At 38.2% G+C, this 24806-nt stretch overlaps 1 protein-coding gene across 5 annotated transcripts in view; it reads left to right on the forward strand.

Moving 5' to 3' along the window:
- The window catches only part of DLGAP2 (DLG associated protein 2), a 532593-nt gene that overhangs the window by 208976 nt on the left and 298811 nt on the right, over positions 1–24806 (forward strand). For all 5 annotated transcript variants that reach the window (XM_060752711.2, XM_060752710.2, XM_060752712.2 and 2 more), the window contains one exon: positions 11334–11366. In XM_060752711.2, the coding sequence (XP_060608694.2) occupies positions 11334–11366 (33 nt within the window). The remainder of the gene's footprint in view (positions 1–11333; positions 11367–24806) is intronic.

Genomic DNA, 24806 nt, shown 5'->3' on the forward strand with positions numbered 1-24806 from the left:
ACAAGAAAGATGGAAATTGAACATAATTCTTAATGCAGTCAGACTTTATAGCTGTGACACATAGTTGTATTTAGATACAAATCCTGAAACCAAATCCTGAAAATGACTAATAGCCTCTGAGCATTGCACTAAATTATACCTTGGCTCCCAGCTGTAGTCAATCCCATGATAATATATACATATTTTATTCGTCTTTAAATGCCAGAAAATGGACTGTAAATTCCATTTCCCTGACATCGGTAAAGCAATAGGCAGACAAATGATGACAACGAAATATTTTGTAGTAGCCTTTCATTGACATAAATGAGAAGAAAATGTGAGGCATTAAATGTGGTATTTAGAACAAAATTTTCAGTGTTCATTCTATGTCAGACTAGCTAGATCAATAGTTTCAGTTTAGTGGCGGGGAGGGGGCACATGGACGACGACAACAACTGATTTTTCAAATTTATAACCCCTTTCCAGATGACATGTCATTTCATGAACTAACCATACTTTAATGCTTTAATCAAACCCACAGAAGACAGACATAAAAATGTGGGGGTTCAACTATATGTCCTCCTTGCAAAACATAAATCAATACATTTGCAAAATATAAAGGTCCATTTCACCTTGACCTGTTCTATTATAGCCAATCCTGCTATTAGGCAAGAGCTGAAATTGACTCCAATGTCACTGATGATCCTTTCCCTTGACTTCTGTTGGAGAACATAAAAGCATATGACCTATGCTGGATCAGATGAAAGGCTAATGTAGGTCCAACATACTGCTCTCACAATAGCTAACTAATTTCCATAGGATGTCTATCAGCAAGACATGAGTATAGCTGCTGAAGCTTGGATAGGCCATGACTAACATTTTAGGGAGTAATTTTTAAAAAAAAGATATCCAGAAGGCTTCTTGTCAAAATGGTGCTTTATTTATTTCATATCAAAAGCATTAGTATAAAACGGATAAAAATACAACGAGCACAAGTGGCAAAATATCTTTTATGACCAAAAACAGGCAACAGCGATGGCATGGTCTGTAGCCTCCAACAATTCTTCCTCTGTACATGAGGCAGGGCATAGTGGACAAGCATACAGATGCAGAGTTGTCTGTTCTGCTCCACAGTCACACAAGGTGTGGGATTCTTTTAGTGCCATTTTGCTAGGTTGTGTTTTGATCTGCCCACTCCATGTTTGAGTCTGTTCAGGGTCTTCCAAGTTGCCCATTCTTGGTTTGCCCCTGGAGGAAGACCCTCGTGGGGAGGGGGCATCCAATTGGGATTTCCTGGTTTAGCTGTCCAGAGGGATACTCTTGTTGTTGCTGGGGGGAAGTTAAGAGGAGTGGTGGTTCTCATGAAGCTTTTCCTTGATTTGAGTCAAGGAGAGGAGAGGGGACTGATAGCCATGCAGTGGATGGCTTTCACAGTGTTCAACCTTATATTTTTCACAGTTTGCAGCAACTTGCCATTGCACATCGAGGAGGGGGGCAATGCCAGCTAGCTTGTAGAGTTTAGCAACAGGTGTAGGTTTAAAACATCCTATGTTTATTCTGCATGTTTCATTCAAAGCTATATTCACCTGCTTTGCATGGGAAGACTTGTGCCAAATAGGGCAGGCATACTCAGCAGTCGAATAAGACAAGACTAGGGTACTGCTATTACTACTTATTTATTTAGATATTTTCTTTATTTGAATAGTCATTTTCCCTTCCAGATACAAAAGAGCTGTCACAGATTAAAACCAATGTAAAATACAGGGAAAGAGATTCAATTTAAACATTAAGAAAAACTTCCAAATAGTAAGAGCCAAAATTGACAGTAGAAGCAGCAAAGTGTTGGCAATCAATTCTATTTTAAGACATTGTGATTCCACAAAGCTAGAGGTGCCTACATCTACAGCTAGATATGGACCCCGAAGTCTCTGTGTATCCTCCTCATTCCATGCGCAGTAACCTTTTATTTCTTCCATTTATCCCCTACCTTTCTCCTGCCAAGGGATCCAAGGGCCTCATCAAAAAGGCCAGGTGAAGAATCCTGCTCTGTCTGGCCTTGTAGTGAAATGAGAAAGGCAGTGGAGTGAATCTGTCACCCCATGTGCAGCTCCTTCTCAGTGATGCTTTCCCCATCACACACGGGAAGCGTCACCCTCCTGGAGAGAACCTGTGCTGTCTCCACTGGAGCCAGCACAACACAATAAGCCTCCTGTGTTGTGGGAGAAGCCTGTTGCAGTGCTTTCACCACAGTTGGGGGTGGGGACTCTGCCAGAAGCCACACAACATTATATAATGGCCATAGTTGGGCTCCTTCCAGAAGCCAGGGTAAAAGCATCCCAGGACACTAAATTCCCCCCATCTGATGAGATCTGATGATGGCTTATGATATTTAATTATAAAAAAAATAGGTAAAATGTATCATTGTCTTCAAATAACAATCAAACATAAATAACCTTAAAACCTATAGTTAAAGCAATGTAAAATAAATTTTAAAATAATTTAAAACATATAGAATGAAAACAGAGCATACCACTTTGAGTACTATTCTGCCATAGCAGGTCTTAACATGGGCAGGAGCTAACCAGACTGCCTGTGGGAAGAACTTGCACAGTTTAGGATCAGCCCTGTCCTCTGTCCTCATCAGCCATGATTTTGGAGGTTGTGGGACATATTCCCCCACAAAAATGTTGGGATTGATCTTTTAGATAGTCTATGATCTTTTAGATAGTCTAAACCCCATAGTGTGTATGGGCACTTTTCCTTGAGCTGTTTTAGGTTTGAGGGACTTTTTTCAGCTTTTCTTATTTTACTCTTATATGCGAGAAGGAGGACTATCAAAGGTTTTCTCCATGTTAGGTGAAATAATAAAAAATATACTTTTTAATTATTTCACATAACAGACAAGGATTCAGATGTAAAACTGTTATAATTTCCACAAAGGTCCCTTTGTGAAATTTTCCATAAATGTCACCAACACGTGAAAACCTTTTTTAAAAAATCCTTCGGCATTTTCTCATCCTTTAGATTTGTGGGAGAAGCCACCCAAATTATGAAAGGCAATATGCAAACATAATGAAATCCTTCCCCTTATTCTATACCTAGAGTATGTGAAAGATCACTTTCAGTTTTTAAAAACTGGATGTAGGGAAAAGATCCAAAGGGATTGGTGTGGAAGGTCATATGTAAATTCAGATTGTGGGAAATTGCCTTTAAAAAAAAACCTAAAGGCTAATACCAGTATTAGAGGGCCGCTTAGCATTATCTCTCACCGAGACAGAATCATAGTTGGAAGAGACCTTGTGGGCCATTCAGTCCAACCCCCTGTCAAGAAGCAGGAAAATCTCCTTCAAAACACCCCCGACAGATGGCCATCCAGCCTCTGTTTAAAAACCTGCAAAGAAGGAACCTCCGCCACACTCTGGGGCAGAGAATTCCACTGCTAAACAGCTCTCACAGTCAGGAAGTTCTTCCTAATGTTCAGGTGGAATCTCTTTTCCTGTAGTTTGAAGCCATTGTTCCGCGTCCAAATCTCCAAGGCAGCAGAAAACTTTCCTCCCTATGACTTCCCCTCACATATGGATACATGGCCCTCATCAAGTCTCCTTTCAGCTTTCTCTTCTACAGGCTAAACATGCCCAGCTCTTTAAGCCACTTCTCGTAGGGCTTGTTCTCCACAACCTTGATCATTTTAGTCACCCTCCTCTGGACACATTCCAGCTTGTCAACATCTCCCATCAATTGTGGTGCCCAGAATTGGACACAGTATTCCAGGTGTGGTCCGATAATTGTTCTAAAAGATTTGTGAGAGAAGTATTTAGAGGTGCTTCATACTTTGAGGCATCAAACTGTTGCTTGCCTAGCTTCTGAATAAATCTTCCACTGCTGGAACTTCAGTCTGAACTAAAAATTGAAAGGAAACATTTCCCCACAAAACAATGGGGAGGAAGCAAGGAATTTTAATTAAGAAATTATTAATTTCAGTGGAAACTTCAGTTATGAACCAGAGGTGCAACTGTGGGCATTAATGCTATAACAGTGCCTGTCAATGTTATGCAAGACATACTTTCAGGTGTTTTAAGTTTGTAGACATAAGAAAATATTCAGCACTGAGCAGACAGTTGGTTTAGGACTGAGTGCATTTTTTGTATGACAAGCATTAATTAAAAATTGTTACTGCAGCAGTTATTGATATAGACTTCTATCTAGGTCAGAAGATACTCACATTCTCACTGTAAATGTATGTTACATCTGTCATATTTTCTGACAGCAATGGAAAACAACTTAATTAAGAGGTTAAATGAGTTGACTTATTAAAACATGTGAACTCCACAGTGTGACTGGGCAACTCTGCTAAGCCACAATTGTAGCATCGGAAATATGGAATGTTCATAATTAGCTATACATTTTTATTTAGCCCTAAGGTGTAGAATTTTTGTCTGTTGGAAGTAATGCTGATTAGCATGTTAATTTGCTTCTAATTTTGTAATACATTTTTTAAAAAAAATCTCTACATCAAAACCAACTAGTTAATTTCAACCCACTGCAGAGAGAAAAGAAGTGGGGAGAATGAGTGCATGAGCTAAAGAACAATTTCACTCAAACAAAGGGAACTATAGGTCTTTGCAGTGTTTGAAAATAGTATTATGCAGACTTTTTGGGAGAAAAGTGGCACAGCGGTTTAAACCACTGAGCTGTTCAACTTGCTGGCAGAAAGGTTTGCAGTTTGAATCCGGGGAGTGGGGTGAACTCTGACTGTTAGGCCCAGCTTCTGACAACCTAGTGGTTTGAAAATATGCAAATATGAGTAGATCAATAGGTGCCACTTCTGCAGGAAAGTAATGGTACTCCATGAAGTCATGCTGGCCACATGACCTTGGACAAGTGTCTATGGAAAATGCCAACTCTTTGGCCTAGAAACGGAGATGAGCACCACCCCTCAGAGTCGGACACGACTAGACTTAATGTCAGGGGAAACCTTTACTTTATTTAAGTAAAGTTTAATTTGTTATGCCTTGCAAAAGCTGTTCTTGCTGTAATTAATTTGTATCCCAATTTTCTCTCCAAATTGAGTCTCAAGGCAGCATCCAATTTAAAAGAACCCTACAGCTAAAAAATACAAAGGGGAATTAAAATAACCACAGTTCAGATCTACATTTAGCTACAGCATGTGTAGGAATGTGGGAAGAGGAACTTGGTCCATGTTGGATAGGAAATTATGGGAGCTGTGATAGAAAAACACATTTTTTTTGTTTTCAATGTCCTAGGGAGAGGCATAATCACATAACCATACATCAAAGGTTCAACTGAATGCTAGAATGGGACAGGAAGTGTTGTGAGGCAATATTATGACATGGGAAATGAAACTATGGTGGTTCAGGGTTCTGATCGGACTAGAAAAGGAAGTTGGGGGAAAATGAAACATTAATATGCCTTAGGAAGATACAAGACGTCTTTTCAAAGGCTTGCCCAAGTTCTAGAAATAGTGGAACCTAGCAGACAAAAGAATATGGAACTCCCTATTGCTGACACTCATACCTTGCAATGCCAAGTTTTAGAATTCCTTCAGAGAAGCTTATGACCTCATCATACAGGCTAATTTACCCATCATACGGCTGTTCCTCTCCCCTTTTGCCACAGAGCCCATTACATGACATAAATCTACTTCCGGCAGGGCTCCATGGCAAAAGGGGCAAGGAAGTGGTGTACACCACCACAGCAACACAGAAGGATTCCCGTGTTGTATTTGCAACAATGGGGGAAGCCCGGCAGCAGACGCTTCCTACCGTCAGATGGGACCAAAGGTAAGTTGGGCAATATGGAGCGATGGGTTCTCCCGACCCCTGCCAGGACTGCATGGATTTGCCACGATGTGTGGCAAATCTCAATGTTATTGTGATTAGGTCCTTATTTAAAAACTGCTATTTAAGAAAAAGATATCTCACAATATATTTTAATTACTGTGAATGATCAATGTCTCTTTCCTTCTCAGCTGAAAGATGGCACTTCCCAATAGCAGAAAGGTAGCTGAAATAAAACTGAGATAATAATGACGTAAAGAAGAAACAATGCTATATTTTGAATGATTGACACAGAAACGTTTTCTTTAAAATCTGCAGTTGTTTGTGAGATTTAGACCTTCATTTACATGTTCTGTTTTCAAATTAGATGTTTCCTCTCATCTTCTGTTCTACTCCCTTTCTATTGCTATACATATTTCTCTTTGTAAAATAACTCCATCACACATCTCCGTGATTAAATTGGTGTGACATTAATGCAAACAATGACAGAAAACATATACTGACTTTTTAGTTATTCCTGATTTCAAAGGTCTTCAAAGTGAAGGTGAAATGATTTGTATTTGAACATACACTCTTATTTTTTAGACTACAATGAGCTGGAGAATTCTACAGTTGTATTCCAAAAAATAACTCATCCAAGTTCATAGACACATAGATAGACTTTATACCAGGGTGTCAAATTCATTTTCATCAATGGCAACATCAGTCTTACGGTTTTTTTCAAAGGGGCATTGAATCCATGGACAAAGAATCTATGGATACAGAATGAACTATATTTTTTTACATAGTGGTCGGTGCTCTTTAGTTTTTATCCAGTTTGAGTCCCCAGAAGTTATTGAACAACAACTCCCATCACTTCTGCCATGCAGAGTCGGGATAATTGCAACCCAGCAGCACTTGTGGTACTGAGATTGGGGAAATATTAAAGACCTGAGCATGGATGAAGATGGGGTCTTATAAAAACTCACACCTCTTCCACACTGCTTCTATATACCAGGACCTGATCCCAGATTATATTCACAATGCACACTCACTTCTGGCAAGACTCCATAGATGAACGGTGCCACAAGCATCGTAGGATGCTCCACCCAAAACATTATATAGGCAACAACCGGGCCAGCACAGTGGGAAGCCGTGCAGCAACACTTCCCCATGTGTGATGAAGAAGTGTCAATGCGGGGCAACAGAATTGCCCCACTGCCCTGCATATTAACCACAGAGGCTGGCAAATCCCTACAGATCCAACAGTTAGTGTGATGAAGACATTGAGAGTGTGAAGGGGCTGTGTATGTTGGAAAGTGGATCCTTCGTTTTTTGTTAGCAGTAGAATCCAAATTGAACAGAAGCAAGATTTTCTCAAGTTCCAGTCGCCCTTCTCTACCACCTTGCTTGTCATACTTTATACTGAGCCATGGCAATTTAATGGAGATCAACCACTGTGTATAATAATATGTGTGTTGGCGGGCAAGAGTCAATTGTTTAATAATCATCTAGTCATAACCTGAAGGGCAAACAAACTTGGGAACTTAAGAATATGTAAACTACACTCAGAATATGTTCATCAGTGGCTCGGAGGAAATTACTGTAGGAATACAGTAGACACAGAAAACTTGTTTACAGTATTTTTTTTATAAGTGGACTTCAATCTTTTTAGAAAAAGTCATATAAGAACTTTTAATTGTCATTTTTGTAATAATAGATTGGAGTAGATAGGCTTCTCTTTTTTGCTTTTTAACTGGATGGCTAACACAGTGTATCGGTTTGAGTGCTGGAAGTGTGCTCTGGGACACCTGGGTTTGAATCCCCACTTATCCATGGAAACCCCATTGGGTGACCTCCTCTGAACGAATCCTGCTGCATAAACCTTATGATAGGATCACTATAAATCAGAGGATGACTCTGCAACATACAAATTAGCCTACATATTGCATGTAAATCTGTACTCGGAGTAGTATAGTGTATTAATAACTTGGGGCTACATCTGCCCTTCTGGAGTGTCACCTAATCAGTGTCACCACCATTATAATTCCTAGCCAGCCAGATACCATCTGAGCTCCTGGCTGTCTCAGACACTTTTGCTGATGTCAGAATGGCAAACTCTGAAGTATACACAAGAAGAAAATGGATTCCCACCAATACAAAAAACACAAATTCACTAAAAGTTGTGGTACATAAATCACAATGGTCGATATTGCCTAACAGTTTGTATATTACAATATTCAACAAATGGCAAAATTAAATGGTATAGGCAAAACCCAGTATATAATGAACAACAACCAGTTGTTTACAAAGATTACGCATACATAACATAAAGAGTCTTTTGGTGTAAAGACAACTTGTCTTCAGGGCATAAGATCACTTGCTTTAGAAAAATTTTGGATATCCACATCCACGACCGGTTTCGACAGGAGTCTTCCTCAGGTGGATATATGAGACATCAAGTTCTTCACAATAGTAATCCCTCCTCGGGTGTTTTAAACTTTGAAGTATGCCTCGACTTTATTTGAAGTTGAGCAAAGTCAAAGTATAGCTGCCCACCCCCCAAAAAACATGTGATACTCAAATGGAGCCTCTCTGCGTCATGAAAATAGCCAGTGATCCATTTGTGCTGTGGCTGGGTTTTTGGACCACTGTAAACAAGCCAAGAGTCAATTCAAAGGCACATGACACCAACAATACAGGCTGGATCTACACTGTCGTATAATCCAGTTTCAGAATGCAGATTAACTGCTTTGTATTGGATTATATGAGTGTATACTGCCATATAATCCAGTTCAATGCAGTTAATCTGCATTCTGAAACTGGATTATATGGAAGTGCAGATGGGGCCGCCGAGCTATTCTTAGATATATATTGAAAACTGCAGCTCAAGTAATTAAAAAATTAAGGAACAGTGTTCTTCTGAGCACATCTTCATTCCAGAAAATTATAATCAGTATCAAACCAATCTCTATACCACAATGCATTCCTGTTTTCCACTCAAACATTTTTAGCAACTCACTCCCTCCTTCTGTACATACCATTCCTGTATAAGTGGGAGTTAAATACTCTTGCAAATTTAATTGCTCAGGTCTTCAGTAAATATAATTGGCCTTCTGAAACCCACTGCTTCTACAGAGGTGCCTCCTCACAAAATCAGTATCTTCACTTGTTCTCCTCTGGTGCAGGAGGCATCTCAAAGGAGGCTCATAGTTTGAAAACAATAACATTACATATCCTGGGTCTTGCTGCTGACTGCTAATGATGAGGCATAAAATAATAATGGATAGCCATTGCTGGAAGAAAATTCAGAGAGTGCCTTGGATTGCAAGAAGATCCAACCAGTCCATAGTTCAAGGCAAAACACCCGGCTGCTTACTAAAGGAAGGATATTAGAGGCAAAGATGAAGAACTTTGGCCACATCATGAGAAGAAAGGAAAGCTTGGAGAAGATGCTGGGGAAGATGGAAGGAAAAAGAAAGAGGGGCTGACCAAAAGCAAGATGGATGGATGGTATTCTTGAAGGATAGGCTTGACCTTCTTGGAGCTGGGGGTGGCGATGGCCAAAAGGGAACTCTGGCGTGGACTGGTCCATGAGGTCACAAAGAATCAGAAATGACTGAATGAATAAACAAGCCATTGATTTTGCTGAAGGGAAAGAGGAGTTTGAAACACAACATTACCAGATCAGAAAAGAACTTTATCTCCTCAATTCCAAATCAGTCAATCAATTATAATTTCTACTGCCAAAAGACAAATACAAGTTTCCCTGGCTTTTTCAAACTTCAGGTGAACAATTAGCAGACAAAAAATAAAACCAGGTCTTTGACAAAAAGCTATTCATACCTGTTCAGACCACAATTTGAAATATGTCAGGTAATGTAAATGGGAAATGTTTTCAATGTATAGAACCACCTGTTATATCAGAATATAATACACAATTCACGAAGTGTACCAGAAAATATACTATGTCATGTTCTTTCTGCAGTCATATGGAACATATATTATAAATCTTATTCCAAAATGCCTCTGTAATCTGTTTCCACCTTGAAAAGTCCCTCTTTGAAATGTTTCTTTGTAAAAAGTTTTCTTGAGCCAGTCAGCTTTCCTACCATACTCTGGCTTTGGATCTCTGCTCTCTTTTGTTTCTTGTACTCTTTGTAAATCCCTCTTTTCCTGAGCCCCATATTCTCTAAATCAGATTATAAACATTCCTGACAAGGACTTAATCATTTTCCACCCCTTCATTCTGTACAGCCTCTAATTTTCTGTGAGCACCAATGTCAATAGATTTAATTATGATTTTCATGTGAACTCCAATAAAGAGGTATCTGAGGGAGGAAGGAAGAACATAACATTTAAGAGTAAATTATATAGCATTTGTTGGCTTTGTCATAACGGGCTAATGTGGCTATCTTTCAAAAGTGGTTAAAATGGAAGGCATCACTTGTAATGAGAGAATAGAAATCCAGAAAAAAAATGGTAGTCTTTAAGGTTCCTCAGTTTTCTTTGCTTTTGTTGCCAGAGAGTAACATGGCCATCTCTATGATAATCATGGGTTTGGCCAGCAATGTAATCATTTCATATTTAGTTAAATGTACTTGTAAGAATTATAGATCGAAGATCTATGATAATTGTGTGCAGCTTTTCAAATTCTTACAGTATTCTGATTTTTCCCTCATTTTTTTTTACAAATGATTAAAGACACAGATTGCTTTAGGTAGAAAACCTGGGTCATCTCAGTTCATCTTATCCCTTCTTTTCCATCTCTTTCTTTTTTGTTCTGCTTTGTCTTTCATCCCACCACATGTGCTGATATTATTTTGAGTATTTTTTTTAATGCTGGAAAGGGATCATGATTGGTGCACTTAGCCTAAAATGTTTGTGGACATAGATGCAAATAATGTATCCTATGTATCCTATTGAGACATGTTGATCTCATGGCTGGAGATCCTCCATAGCAGTCATACCATCGGGCAAATTTATAACTTTTGACCATAGAGATTAATAACATAGAAAAAGTACATAATTATCACAATACCCTTCCATGTGCACATAAAAATAATGCCCAAAATTCATTTGGTCAGTTACGAATGTGTAACCATTTTTGTTCAATAGCTAGTCCTAGACTGACACTACCATCCCCACCATCCCTGCCTACCGGGTAGCAGCTACTGCAAGCAACAGAGGCTGGTTCTCCTTTAAATTGGGAAGCAGATGACCGATATCTCCATTTTACCCCACAAGTAATCTGTGTTACTACTAGTAGAAATGTGAATGTCTAATTTATTGAATTCTGGCCACAACCCCCCCCCCCCCCCCCACTCTATCACATATGCAAGATTATTCCTTTCCTTCATGGTTATCCAAGACTGTAGGTAAATACATCCTGTTACTCCTAGAAAAAGAGAGACAGAGATGATCTGCCCTCTGGTGTTTATTGTCTGAGATGTAATACATCAAAGGAGTGCAACAGCAGGCTAGGAGAAGCTCAAGGAGGCATTCCTGTCTTAAAAACAACAATTTCTGTAAGAAGAGAATTGTATTGATGAGTTTCTCTTTCTCTTTGCTTTGCAGAATCACAGTGTACACTCTGTGGTGAGCCTGAAGGTGAGTTGTATATCTATATTGTTAATAATTTTCAAAGCCAACAATGATGATGTTTGAGTTGCTTGATCTGTTTAATCTGTTAGCAATCGTTCTACTGTGACATCAGACTGAATATGGAATATTGGAAGCAATGGTAAAAAAAAAGTCAAGGGAGGTGGGTGAGACACACTGCTGTGTGGTAGATGCCAAAAACTGAATTGAATTAAGTGCTGAGTAAAGCACAGTACATGCTTCGGGCAGACAATGACCAATATTCTTTTGCAATAGAAATGAAAATGTTTGCTCCTTTACAGTAGTTTTGTGCATCCATAAAAATAGGAATAAGCATGAGCACAAGTATTCAAGCATGACTATGTTTTAATGCAGGTGTTTCATGTTCATTTGTTGAATTCCTTCATCATCAAACCGATTCTTTGGCCAAGACAGAGGTGCTTGTTTCTTTTCTTGACATTATTATTTTATCCTATGAAAACTCTAATAAGGTAGATTAGGGTGAAAGATAGTGACTAATCCAGGATAATTCACCATAGCTCATGGATCACTGAAAAATTGAACTTAGGGTTCTCTTGGTATACTTTAACTGAGAGGTGATTTTGTGGCTAGAAAGTTGCTCCGCCATTTTATATAGCCCCAATCACTTGTGTGAAGACTGGCATGTTTAAAAGTAAGAGGGATACACACCAACTAAACTGGGAAAATCAGTTAAATTAAGTATTATTATTATGATGTTTATAATGTTTCTTTATACACCGCTTTTTCTCTCCACAACAAAACTCAAAGTTGCCTGATCCCAACCTCCAGTGACTCTCAAATGCTGTCACTAATGTGAGTGGGGAAACATCAACCTCATTGGAGATTAGGAGTACTTCATCACACTAGAAGAATAGTTCTCAACCTGTGGGTCCCCAGGTGTTTTGGCCTACAACTTCCAGAAATCTCAGCCAGTTTACCAGCTGTTAGGATTTCTGAGAGTTGAAGGCCAAAACATCTGATTACCCACAGGTTGAGAACCACTACACTAGAGCTATTAATCCAATTGCCACCTACTTTTTTTTAACCCAATTGCCACCTCCTATAGAATTCTGGGATTTGTAGTTCGGGGAGGGGGCATATGACAGTCTCAGGTTTGAAACTTTTGCATTCCCTTGTTTGTGGACTGGTTTCCCACATGCTGGTTCTGTCAGTGTTGTTTGGAAATCAAAACTGTTAAACATGACAATGATATAATCACAAAGATTGCAAAAAAACAAACAAACCCATATGTCACTGAATATTATTTGCCAGAATAAAGGCCTAAATCAGAGGTCCCCAAACTAAGGCTCAGGGGCCGGATACGGCCCTCCAAAGTCATTTACCTGGCCCTCGCTTAGGGTCAACCAAAGTCTGAAATGACTTGAAAGCACACAACAACAACAACAACAACAACAACAATCTTATCTTATCAGCCAAAAGAAGCCCACACTTCCCATTAAAATACTCATAAGTTTATATTTGTTAAAATTGTTCTTCATTTGAATTATTGTATTGTTTTAAAATAAGATATGTGCAGTGTGCATATGAATACATTCATGTTTTTTTAAATTATAATCCGGTCCTCCAACAGTTTGAGGGACTGTGACCTGGCCCTCTGTTTAAAACGTTTTAAACAGAGGGCCAGGTCACAGTCCCTCAAACTGTTGGACCCCTGACCTAAATTTAAAAAGTCGTCCAACTTCCCACAGGATCACAGTGGCACAAGGCAGAACAAGAACAGCCTCTTTGATTTCGTAGGAAAAGTATATAGCACGTTACTTACTTGCCCTTTAAAACAGTTTTGAACAAAAGGTGCATAGTGTTGTATGCAGGGTAGCTCTAGATTTGGTTAAGCTCTTGGCATGTTAGCTCTTAGTCTGTGCCTCCTACAGGTCCCTTACTCCAACATCTTGTACTGAAGGGATGAGGAAAGTATGGCTTGCAGGATATGAACTCTCTTTATCATCTTGTTGGTGGCTTCTGAACTCCCCAAGAGACCTTCAAACCATCAGATCTCCCATTTTTTTTAAAAAAAAAAAAACTTTGACTATGAGTTGCTGTTGAATTTGTTGAACAGAAAGAGAATCCTAGCAATAGGTGGAATCATCTGGATAGAATGGAATGGATCCAGTGATTAATCCCACTTGTAGAAAGCCTCTTATACTCAGGGAAGAGCTTTATGCAAATTAAGTAGAAAGAGTTATGTTCAGAAAATGACCTCAAGTCCAGCAGAACTTCTGCTCATTCTTGTGTAAGTCTTTACATGATTTCAATTTCACCATGTATTTATGTGCGTCAAGAGTTCATGCTCATGGCTTCTGGCCTGATCATTTGTATAAGCATTGAGAGTTTATATTGTCTGTGTTTTTCTTATTTGTTAACCAAACTCTCTTACGTGCAATTGTTTGATGTTTCCTGCTAGCTTTTTCACAAGAGGTCACCCTACAATGCTCACATATTTTCTGGTTTTGCTCATGGTTCTTTGAATCCAAGCCAATATATTCCATAGCTGTTGAAAACTATTTCTCTGTCTGCCATTCATAACGCAACCCTTTGGAAATCATTACCCAGGGAAGCCTGACTGCTGCCACTTTTGTTTTCATATCAGTACCAAGGAGGGGCTCTTGTTCTGCATCGTTTTAGAAAGTAGAGTATGACTGATGGATTGTACTGGCTTTTGAAATGCTCACCCATTCTGATCTTCTGCCTTCGTGTTCATCTGTACTTTAAAGATTTTTGAACTTCAATTTGGAAGCTATCCACATGTATGACACTGGGGGACAAAATTTTGTCCTACAAGTTGTGCTCCTCTGTTCTTTGTCCTATAAGTTGTCCTACAAGTTGTGCTCCTCTGTTCTTTGTATTTTCCACTGCAGCCAATAATCTTATTTTTTCTAAAAAAATTGTAGTTATCTATGAAATCTATCAGTAAACCATTAAATTCATTATAGTAAAGAAGAAAAAGAACAAAAATGCGATAATGTGGTTATCATTTAATTGTCAACTGTACACTTTATCATTGTCAATGGTTACTGATTTCACTCAATGACATTACCTAATCTATTGTTAAATAATGGTATGAACTAAACTATAGTTAAAGTTCGTCCATATTTATTTGTTAATATTAGAAGTCATTTTTCTAAATATGAATTAATTCAACATGTGAGATGGACTGTTTTATTAATAATTATAGAGACTAGTCTGTATTGTGTATTTTTTTCTCATTAAAATGTGAACCCCAGTCCTTCTCTTTAGACCAGTGGTTCTCAACCTGTTGGGCCCCAAGTGTTTTGGCCTACAACTCCCAGAAATCCCAGCCGGTTTACCCGCTGTTAGGATTTCTGGGAGTTGAAGGCCAAAACATCTGGGGACCCATGGGCTGAGAACCACTGATTTCGACCATGCTATTTGGTCTAAAGGTTCTCAGCCACTTGTCTACACTGAAAAGTACTCTTAGTCTCATGGAGGTTGACCATCTCTGCATTTGCTCCTAAGTGGAAACCTTTTTATGGAAACAGGCCTTCTCTGACTACACACAATAACAGCTTATCTCGGTCAGACAAAGCTCACATGGCCAAAATATTGGAGCTCTGAGATGTTCCATTTAATGTTTTAAAATTTTAGGACAAGCTCAGTGGCCTGAGGCATAGGGATTTTAAATTATAATTATATATGTGATTGTTTTTATGCTTATATTTATGTAATTTGGGTTTTATGCAATCTGTTGATTTAGTGTTTATTTGTCAGACTGGTGGGAGGATGTTAATTTTTTTTATTATGTAGTTTGTGTTTTCTAATTTATTCATTGCTTTGAGTCCCATCTGTGGGAGAAAAGTAAATAAATAAATAAATGTTATTCTATATAAACAGCCCAGCCAACTCATAAAAAGTATGAATTCTTAGTCAGTTCAGTGGGAGAACAATGTGCACAAATGTAGATGGGAATTGTCTCTTTTTTAAATGAAAATTATTTTATTATAAATAGGTTTGGACAGAAAACAAATAACAAATTTGATGTTTTATTTGGAAATGTCAGTAAAGTGCTCTATGAAAAGAAGGCTGCCATGTCTGAAGTGTACTGAATAGGGATTCCTTCAGAAAACAATACTTCTCAGGTGAAAGTTACTATAATTCATCTAGCTTTTTATTTTCCTTCCTTCCTTCCTTCCTTCCTTCCTTCCTTCCTTCCTTCCTTTCTTTCTTTGTGGAAGAAGTCTGCTCACACAGCTGATGCCAAAGCTTAAATTTCAAATGCAACCATGTGGCTAAAAACAAGTGTCGCAAAATGTTGTGCTATTACATGATAAATTACTTTATTTTGTTGACACGGAGCATGGGCAATACTGCTAATCTGAAAGCTATTATAATTTATAACTAAAGTTTGTATAATTTATGTCAAATGAGTTTGCAAAACCTAGAGAGTATGATATGATGTGCCATTAAGAAAGAGGAAAATGCAAAGCACAGTGAGTAAAAATATTTGGCCAGTATTTATGATGGAAAATTGTCCAGTATTTATGGAAAAGATGTCCTCCCCTAGCATCTATCCATATTTTGTCATTTTAAAGCATATATATTATATAGAATATTTGTGCAATATTAATGCTTAAATGAAGTGACTGAAAATATGAATAGATGCAGGAAAACATTTCCATGAAAAATTATGTTGTTTGTGTTTAAAGGGCCACTTCAATATTAGTACACACAAACGATAAATAAAATTATTATGGCCTTCAGTGTTATTATTCAGTTGTAATAGATGGCTTTTATTTTCAAGATGATTTTCTCATTCCCTTGGCTGAGATTGGAGAGGATGTGGAATCAGATTTTACCAAGCATGGCCATAAAAATACAATATGAGATTTAGAAGAAATCCCTCTTGGGCCCTTAAGTTGTAAATCTCAAATATCATTTTCATGCTATCAATATTAAGCTGGGCTTGGTTTTAAGATACTGACAGCCTTACTTTCAGAGCTGATAAAAGAAGCTAGTGGAAATATTTAGTGAGAAAGATATGCAGGTGCCCAACTGGGTCAGAATTATGTTTCAAGTTAGGATTTTTCTTCAGATTAAGTCTAATTTAACCCCCAGCTAAACCAAGCTTCAGTTCCACTCATACTAATGTAGATGTGTGAAACACTGGGCAATGAAGAATAAGCTGTACCCAGTGATACCCATGAGAAGACCCATAAACCATGGAAAGCTGAAATTACTTATGGGGCCACTAATATTTAGGCAGAGACCAATCTGCATATACAGCCAGCTCTGGTGTTAGGGGTGCAAGATCCCCGTTGAACTGGAAAAAGATATTAAACCCCTTCTTTAAACATCTGAAAGAACATAACTCTGGGATTTTCTAGGCCCTATTGATGATAGAGCTTGATTCTGATCAGAATTAGGCAGATATTGACCACAGAATCCAACTAAGAAGATAATCATATCCACAAAAGGTGAAGGGCAAATTTTGTAGCAAATCGTGGCTTTACAAATACCTATGGTAGACAACACTGTCTGATTTCACTGAGAACCACAACCAGAAGCTATTTCCATTCACAGCTTTGGAGTGTGCCACCCATTGTGTCATAGATTGGAGTTGAATTGAAGCACCTTAAATCTGTTACTTTCGTAAGCAATACAGAGCAACAACTGATCTTTCAGAGATTGGTTTTCCTCAAAACAGGAGGGGCTTAGGGGCATCTTAGGAGTCCCAGGAATGGCAGGGGAATTTCATGAGATCTGCAGGCTTTTCTTTCCCTTCCACCAGTTTCTATGTTCTGAAGGTCATGACTCTTTTGTAAGCAAAATGAACTTGTTTAAAACATCTATCTTGCCTTCAAAGAGATGTTTTAAGGAAAACATGATAAGGATCTGGTGAAAATGAAGAAATCCAAATTGTTTATACCCACTGCCTGCACCGGGATTGGAATGATATCTAGGTATTTATTTATTTATTTATTTATTTGCCATATTTATATACTGCCCCTCTCAACCCAGAGGCAACTCGAGGCTGTTTACAGTTGGCAGTCAATGCCCCCAAACAACATAAATACTGTTAAAAACATTACATATAATATAAACCATATAAAAGCAATAAAACTATAAAAACCATAAAACACAAGTCCTCAGCGTCCCATCACTAAAATCATTTCTCCGTCGCATCGTCCAATCGTTCAGTGGATCTCAATTAGTCTGTTACACTGTGTGTGCAAATGCCTGCTCAAACAGCCAGGTTTTGACTCTCTTTTGAAATGTTAGGAGGGAGAGGGCCGATCTAATATAATATAATAGATATGTAACACAGAGGCACACCTTCATGATTTTTTGTAAACAGAATTTGCAAACAGAATTTGTGATACCTATTGTAAAGTGTACATTACTATACTGAGCATTGTCTGGCCATGTTTTAGGGATGAATGGCCTTGAAAGACATCTTCATGCTGAGCAATGTCTAACATAAAATTGTTAGAATAAGTATTGTTTAAAGCCTGTAGAATTATTTTGACCTTATTAGCATTACCATTTCCTTCAAAATGTTACCTGTGAAAATGGTGGAAAACAGTATAGATATTAGGTTGGAGGATTAGACACCTACTCATCATATTAGTATTACTTGCATCTGTTTTTTCTAAAAATAGTTGGGCAGAACGTTTCTGAAAATAGTTGAACAGAACTATTCCATTTCCTGTAATATTGACTTTTATGTCACAAAAGTATAGCTACTTGACTGATGGATTAGAAATTCAAATCCTTCAGATTATTATGATTTTATAAGTGTTTTTTGTGCTAGCCTGAAAATAGTTGAGCAGAAAGTATAACTATTCTATTTCAGGTAACATCAACTTTCACATCACACAGTATAGATGGCTGGAGGATTAGAAACTCCAACTCTTCATATGGTTATCATTTTGTGTCTGTAGGATTAGAAACTCCAACTCTTCATATGGTTATTATTTTGTGTCTGTTTTGTGTGCTGGTCTGAAAATAGTTGTGCAGAAAGTATAGCAATTCTATTTCAGGTAACGTCAACTTTCATGCCATCTGTGCTTCGTGTAAGCCTGATGTTTCTGAACATCTTTTATCCTCCCCCACCTCAAAAAAATTAAGAATCTGGGCAGTCATTCAAGAATAATCACTTAAACATGCAATAGATGGTTCTCAGAAGGCTTTGATTTCCACCCGAGTGGTTCTGTGCTGTGATGGTTCAGTGGCGTTTTCTCTGAGTCTAAAAGAAATCAAACAGAGACTCATAAGCAGCCCCAGAGAACCTTTGCAAGCACTACTGGAGCAGGGATTAATGCTTCATAATTCCTGGCAACCTGTGAACTCCCAATAATGTATTCAGTAATTTTGTTTGACTGTCACAGTGAGATCTAATATTACAAACTTTACACTAAAAAAGGAAAAATGGAGGAAGGAGGGAGGAAACCTCAAAAAAACTTCTTGTTGTTGTGTGTCTTCAATACAAAAAACAAGAACTCTTTGTGTGTGTGTGTTGATATGTATTTGCATGTCTGCATACACTTGCATAATAAAGCATGTATTTTGGTCTGAAATCTGAATAAGAGTGTTACACAAATTTTTCTCCAGTAGGAAGGAAATTGTTACTCTGAAACAGAATGCAAGACTGATTCAGAGGAATGAGCACATTTCATAATTACAACACATATTTAGAAGGCATGGGGCTGACAGAAGGGCTTATTTTATCCCCACACCTTCCTGTCAGGACCCTCACCTCTCCGCACAGCAACCCAGCTCTCCTTCCTTTCCTCTCTCGCGCAGTGTGCATTTTCCTCTCCTCCTCTCTCAGCATAGTGTGTGCTTTCCCCTCCTCCTCTCTCGGTGCCGTATGCCTTCCTCTCCTCCTCTCTTGGCACCAATCTTTCCCACTTTTCCTTATTCATATACACACAGCATTTTCCTCATAATTTATAGTTAAAATAAACTATGGTGATTATTGGAAAGATATGTAAGCACATTTACATTGAAGAAATAATAGAATAATAATTTAATCAGAGTTGGGCAGTCTCTTAAATTACAGTTTTATGTAAATATTCAAAAACATTTAACCTATTGATGGCTCAATTGATGTAATTTTATTGTTATTTATTTTCAGTTTGAAATTTACCAGTAGCTGCTGCATTTCCCACCCTCGGCTTATACTTGAGTCAACAAGTTTTCCCAGGTTTTTTTGTGGTAAAATTAAGTGCCTCGTGTTATATTTGGGCCGGCTTGTACTCGAGTATATATGGTAATTTGTATATGAAACAGAAATAAAGTTCATGTTTAGACATGAGTTCCACATCCAAGATATCTCATTATATTTCAATTGCATATATGCAAATATATATATTTAAAAGTCCAAAATCCAAAACACATCTGGTTCCAAGGATTTCAGATAAGGAATACTCAACTCCTATTACATCTTTAAAATACTAGTGCTAATTGTCCTTGGTCAGATTTTCAATTTATTTATTAGCAAGCTGAGCCGAGCAGCATGTAAAACCTTCATTTGATTGCTGTACTGCTACATGAAAGATGCCTTGCAGAGATTACAGTTTGCAGAGATTATTCATTCCCAGCAGCCCCTCCTTTGATCATGCTTCAAGGAAACAACTCAAACCTCCAGAAACCAAATTATAGTTTTATGGTGAACTCTTAATTAGGTGCTGAATTCAGCGACTGAGATTTGCCTTCATTCTGCAGTGACAGAAGCCCAGGGAGTTCCGAAGCTTTATTGCCCTTTTCTTATTGGTTTTTTCCCCACTCAGAAATCTTTAGCTCATCACATTGTTATAAAATTTTTGTGGCAGGGGCATATAATTCTCCCCACACCACCACCAACACCACATAAAAATTATAGGGCTGGCCTTCGTAGTACAAAATACCATTTTGTTCTTTCATGTGAAGCAGCTGTACACCTGGCACAAACAGTTGTGTAAACCAGGTTAATGAGTGCTGTGCATCATGGAAAAGCACAGAGCAGCTGGAAAGTAATTGTCAGCAAAAGGCCAAAATGCTCTGCTTGTTATATCTATTTGCCATTTTGAGAGTAGATGTAGGGTAGTAGAGTTGTGCCCCCAACCACAGTTGCTTATTATTTACAAATGTGGCAAAGAGCACAACAGCTGATGCATGCTTTTGCCACGTTTGTTTCTGCCGGTAATCTAGCCAGGAAATCTCCCATGAAGTGGTGGTGGTGTTCTAATAATATCTCAAAGATCTATATCAGGGGTCCTCAAACTAAGGCCCGGGGGCGAATGCGGCCCTCCAAGGTCATTTACCCGGCCCTTGCTCAGGGTCAAACTAAGTCTGAAACTACTTGAAAGCACACAACAGCAACAAAAACAATCCTATCTCATCAGCCAAAAGTAGGTCCACATGTGTAAAAAAAAATAGAAGTTTCAGAAATCATAAAAAATTGGAAGGTTTGTAAGTTGGAACCAATATTTGAAGTGTTTCTGTGGCCCACATCAAATATTTTAGAATCAAAACTTACTCCCATACTTTTTCATTTTAGTTTTGTAAATCTGAGAAGGTTCCCAAAGTCAGTTTCATATTCAGTGCAAGGCAAGGAAGCAAAGCCAAAGGTTGCTTTAGTGCCTTGCCATTTTTCTGTTAAATAACTGCAGTCTCTCGACATTACCAGCGAGCAAAAGACGGAACAGTGCATTTTGGGAGCAGCACAGAACTTTGGGAAATTTAGTTTGTGAAGGGAGGCGCCCCATGCCAGAGAATACAAAAGGCCCTGCCCTATACTTCATTTCCGAGGCTGCATCAGCATCAGAAAGCACCAATCAGTTCTTTAATTTAAACTACTTCCAAAGTAAAGAGCACACAATTAAACAGGAAATAACACTTTCAAAGTGGGAACATATTTACTTTATTATTAAAAATGTTTTTTTTAATAAAAACTTTGATAATTCACCAAAATCCGTGGATAAGTAAAATTTGGTGGGCTAACAGTGGTAAACGTGTTCTACCATGGTAGCAAGTTTCGCCTCAATACCTTTTATAATGAGGGAGATAGGAGCCCCTGAAGTTGCCTCAATTATAGTCATTTAATTATCCGCAATTACAATAATAAAATAGTAACAAAATTTCGTTACTCTCATTATAGTAACAAAATTTTCACTAAGTATACTTTAGAAACATTTTAGAAACAAAGTGCTACCACCCCCAATACAGAGCTTGGCAGTAATTAGTTGTGAATAACAACTTACTGTTTACAAATAACTACTAATTAATTTCCTTTTTTCAAAAATGGGCTATAAAAACATTAAAGGGTGTCTGCGCCCTACACCACTGGAGAAATTACACTGTTTAGCCGGTATTGCACCACCTGACATCCACCGGGAAGAAGCAACCAATAGTGAAAGGACTAAGGCAGTGACATCTCCAGCTCATCCCCTGTTTGGATATCAGCCAGCACATCAATGACTTAAATCAAGAAATAGTTTTCTAAGATCTACAGAGACACTCACTGGAACACCTCAGCAAGTGAGAGTCCAAAAGTGGCAGGTTCAAACCCAGAAACTCAATCAATGGCTGATACCAAATGAGAGACTCCCCCCTGGGCACATAGAAAACTGGGTGACTTGGAAGGCGCTGAACAGACTGTGCTCTGGCACCACGAGATGCAGAGCCAACCTTAAGAAATGGGGCTACAAAGTGGAATCCACGACATGCGAGTGTGGAGAGGATCAAACTACAGACCACCTGCTGCAATGCACCCTGAGCCCTGCCACATGCACAATGGAGGACCTTCTTGCAGCAACACCGGAAGCACTCCAAGTGGTCAGATACTGGTCAAAGGACATTTAATCAACTACCAAACTTGCAAACTTTGTGTTTTGTTTGTCTTTTAAAAAATGTAATGTAACTGTTTGGTCTGCCCCTGACACGATAAATAAATACAACATTAAAGCTATAATTTAATGATGGATAAAATCACAACTTCTTAAGTATAACTAAGTTACATGTGTAATTATGAAGGTGTGTTCCCACTAAATATTTGGAGAATGCTTCACATTTCAAGTATTGTGACATGCTGTGACCCATCAACTGAACAAAAGGAAACCAGTTATTATACATATACATATATATATATACACACACACACACACACACACACATACATATACATATACATATATATATATAGAAAAAAGTAGTCACTTTTGGAAAAAGGGGCCTGGCTAGAGTTGATCATCCACAGTATGATCCAGCTAAAAATCAAACAAGTCGGAGACAGTAACTAGTTACAAATAAATAAATAATTCTGGTTTTTAATACATTAAAGCATTGTGCTATGGTTCCTGAGGGGCTGCGTCATTCCTTTTAGAATAGTATTTTGGTAGTTGCTTTGGTAGTTGTAGTTCTGGGATATAGTCTCATTAAAAAGTGGAAGAGGAATACCAAATGGTTCTAATGCTGCTGCATGTTCTCTTGTGATTGTTAAGTCAACAATGCAGAGGCCTGAGGAGAATACATTTTGTATTACTATGGAGCACACAGGTACTTTTTCTTAAAGTAAAAAAGAAACAAAACCCTGCTATATCTCAATTTTATTTTTTGCGCAACTCTAAAATTACAACATTACTTGAAACTTGCAAAAGTTCTAGAACTGAAATGTGATGGTTTCCTTTGAAAAAGATCTGAGTGCAAACCCAGACATGCCATCATCCTTTGCTTGAATTTCATTTTGAACATCAACAATGTGCATATCTTCTTTGGCACAATCCTCCAAACAGTCTTGCAAATGAGAGACCTCTCGGGTTTCCTGATATGATGAAAAGAGCTGCCATTTTTATGAAACTCTGAACACCAGTGGACATTGTGAAGCATCTATATCTGCACATCTATTCATTGTGTGGAGGTCACCAGGAACTGATGACAGCTGAAGAAGCATGTGATAATTGTGACAGTGCTGAGCTTTTCACGGCTTTACTAGGACATCCAAAGCTGTCCAATATCTCCAAGACACCTGTAGGAAAATGTTTAAGTGAATACAAAGGGAAAGATGTGTCTGTCTTGCAGAACGAAATTAACTTGCTTTCACTTGTCAGTGATTAAAGAAAGCCATTAGGAAGGATGTTAGACAGTTTAAGAAGAAACACATCCATAATCTAAGATGTTCTGAGTGGCCTTATTTACACCTGCCAAACATCATGAATTTTAATATTCATATTCACCTATTCCTCTCCCAAAAAACATAATTGGCTCAAATAAAAAAACACATTTGGGAGGGGGGGACAAATAATATATCTTTTATCAATCAATCATTCATCCATCACTCACTTCATTTATACCCTGCCTTTTACCTATTACTGAGATTATTCTTGGATTACATAGCTGTGTAGAAGCAGCCATTGACTTCTCAGACTTTTAAGACAGTTATTATTCTTGAACCAACCTGTGCTGAAAAGATGTTACAGACTTCAAATTTGTTTTACTATGGAAGAAAGAGGATTTCCGTGATTAGAATTTCATTTACAATATCACAGTAGCACATAGGACATAGTAGAAAAAGAACTATTCTTCAAACCCTTCAAATTCATTAGAGGGGGTGACAAAATAGGCAATGCCAAAATAGGAGAAAATAGATAGTTTTCTTTGATTTTCCAAATAAAGTAGAGTGCATCCAATGATGTAAACAAGGGGAAGATTCAAGACAGAGGAAGTAATTCTCTTCACAGCATTTAGAGTGTGTTTATGCTGGATAAACACACTCTACATAATGTCAATCTAGTCTTGGAACAACTTTTCATTCAACACTTATGTGCTGACTCTGGAGCCATTGTCCAGTAAAGGTGTACAATTCGGACAAAAGGCATGCTGTTTCGGGGTCCATTGTCAACTAGCCCCTCATTCTGTTTACCGGGAATTTACTCGAATCGGAAGGGGGGGGGGGTTTCCATTTCCATTTAGCAAAGATTCTGCCCATTGGCTAAGATGGGAAATTTTAAATGTTCAATCCTTGGTCATTTTAAGGTCTATCTGCATGAAATATACCTCGGTTTTAGACCCCATTTAAAACTGCAGTTTTGCCCAGTTTCTAAACAATTCACCAATCTACTGATTTTTTAGAATTATTTTAAGTTTTAACCATAACATTTTTTTTAAAAAAAATAAGACAAATCGCAAGAGAGGGTTTTGGGAATTGTAGTCGCTGTTTGTGTCCATTCCCAACCAATCAAAACATGAACACAACCAGGTATTTTATCAGCTGAGAAACAGAGAGAGAGAGAAACTTCAGCTCCCATCATGCTCTGATAGGAACTTTTCAATGGCCAACCTATGCAAGGGCTGCTGGGAAAGCAAGTTTCCAACAGGGCCCTCTCTGGAAGAGGAGCCTAGGAAACTTTCAAAAAAAGAAATGGAGGGATTCTGCTTCTGCTGGGAAGGGAAAAATAGAAAGCAGGGTCGATC

The sequence above is a fragment of the Anolis sagrei genome, chromosome 1 (genome assembly GCF_037176765.1).
Source record: "Anolis sagrei isolate rAnoSag1 chromosome 1, rAnoSag1.mat, whole genome shotgun sequence".
NCBI classification, from domain to species: domain Eukaryota; kingdom Metazoa; phylum Chordata; class Lepidosauria; order Squamata; family Dactyloidae; genus Anolis; species Anolis sagrei.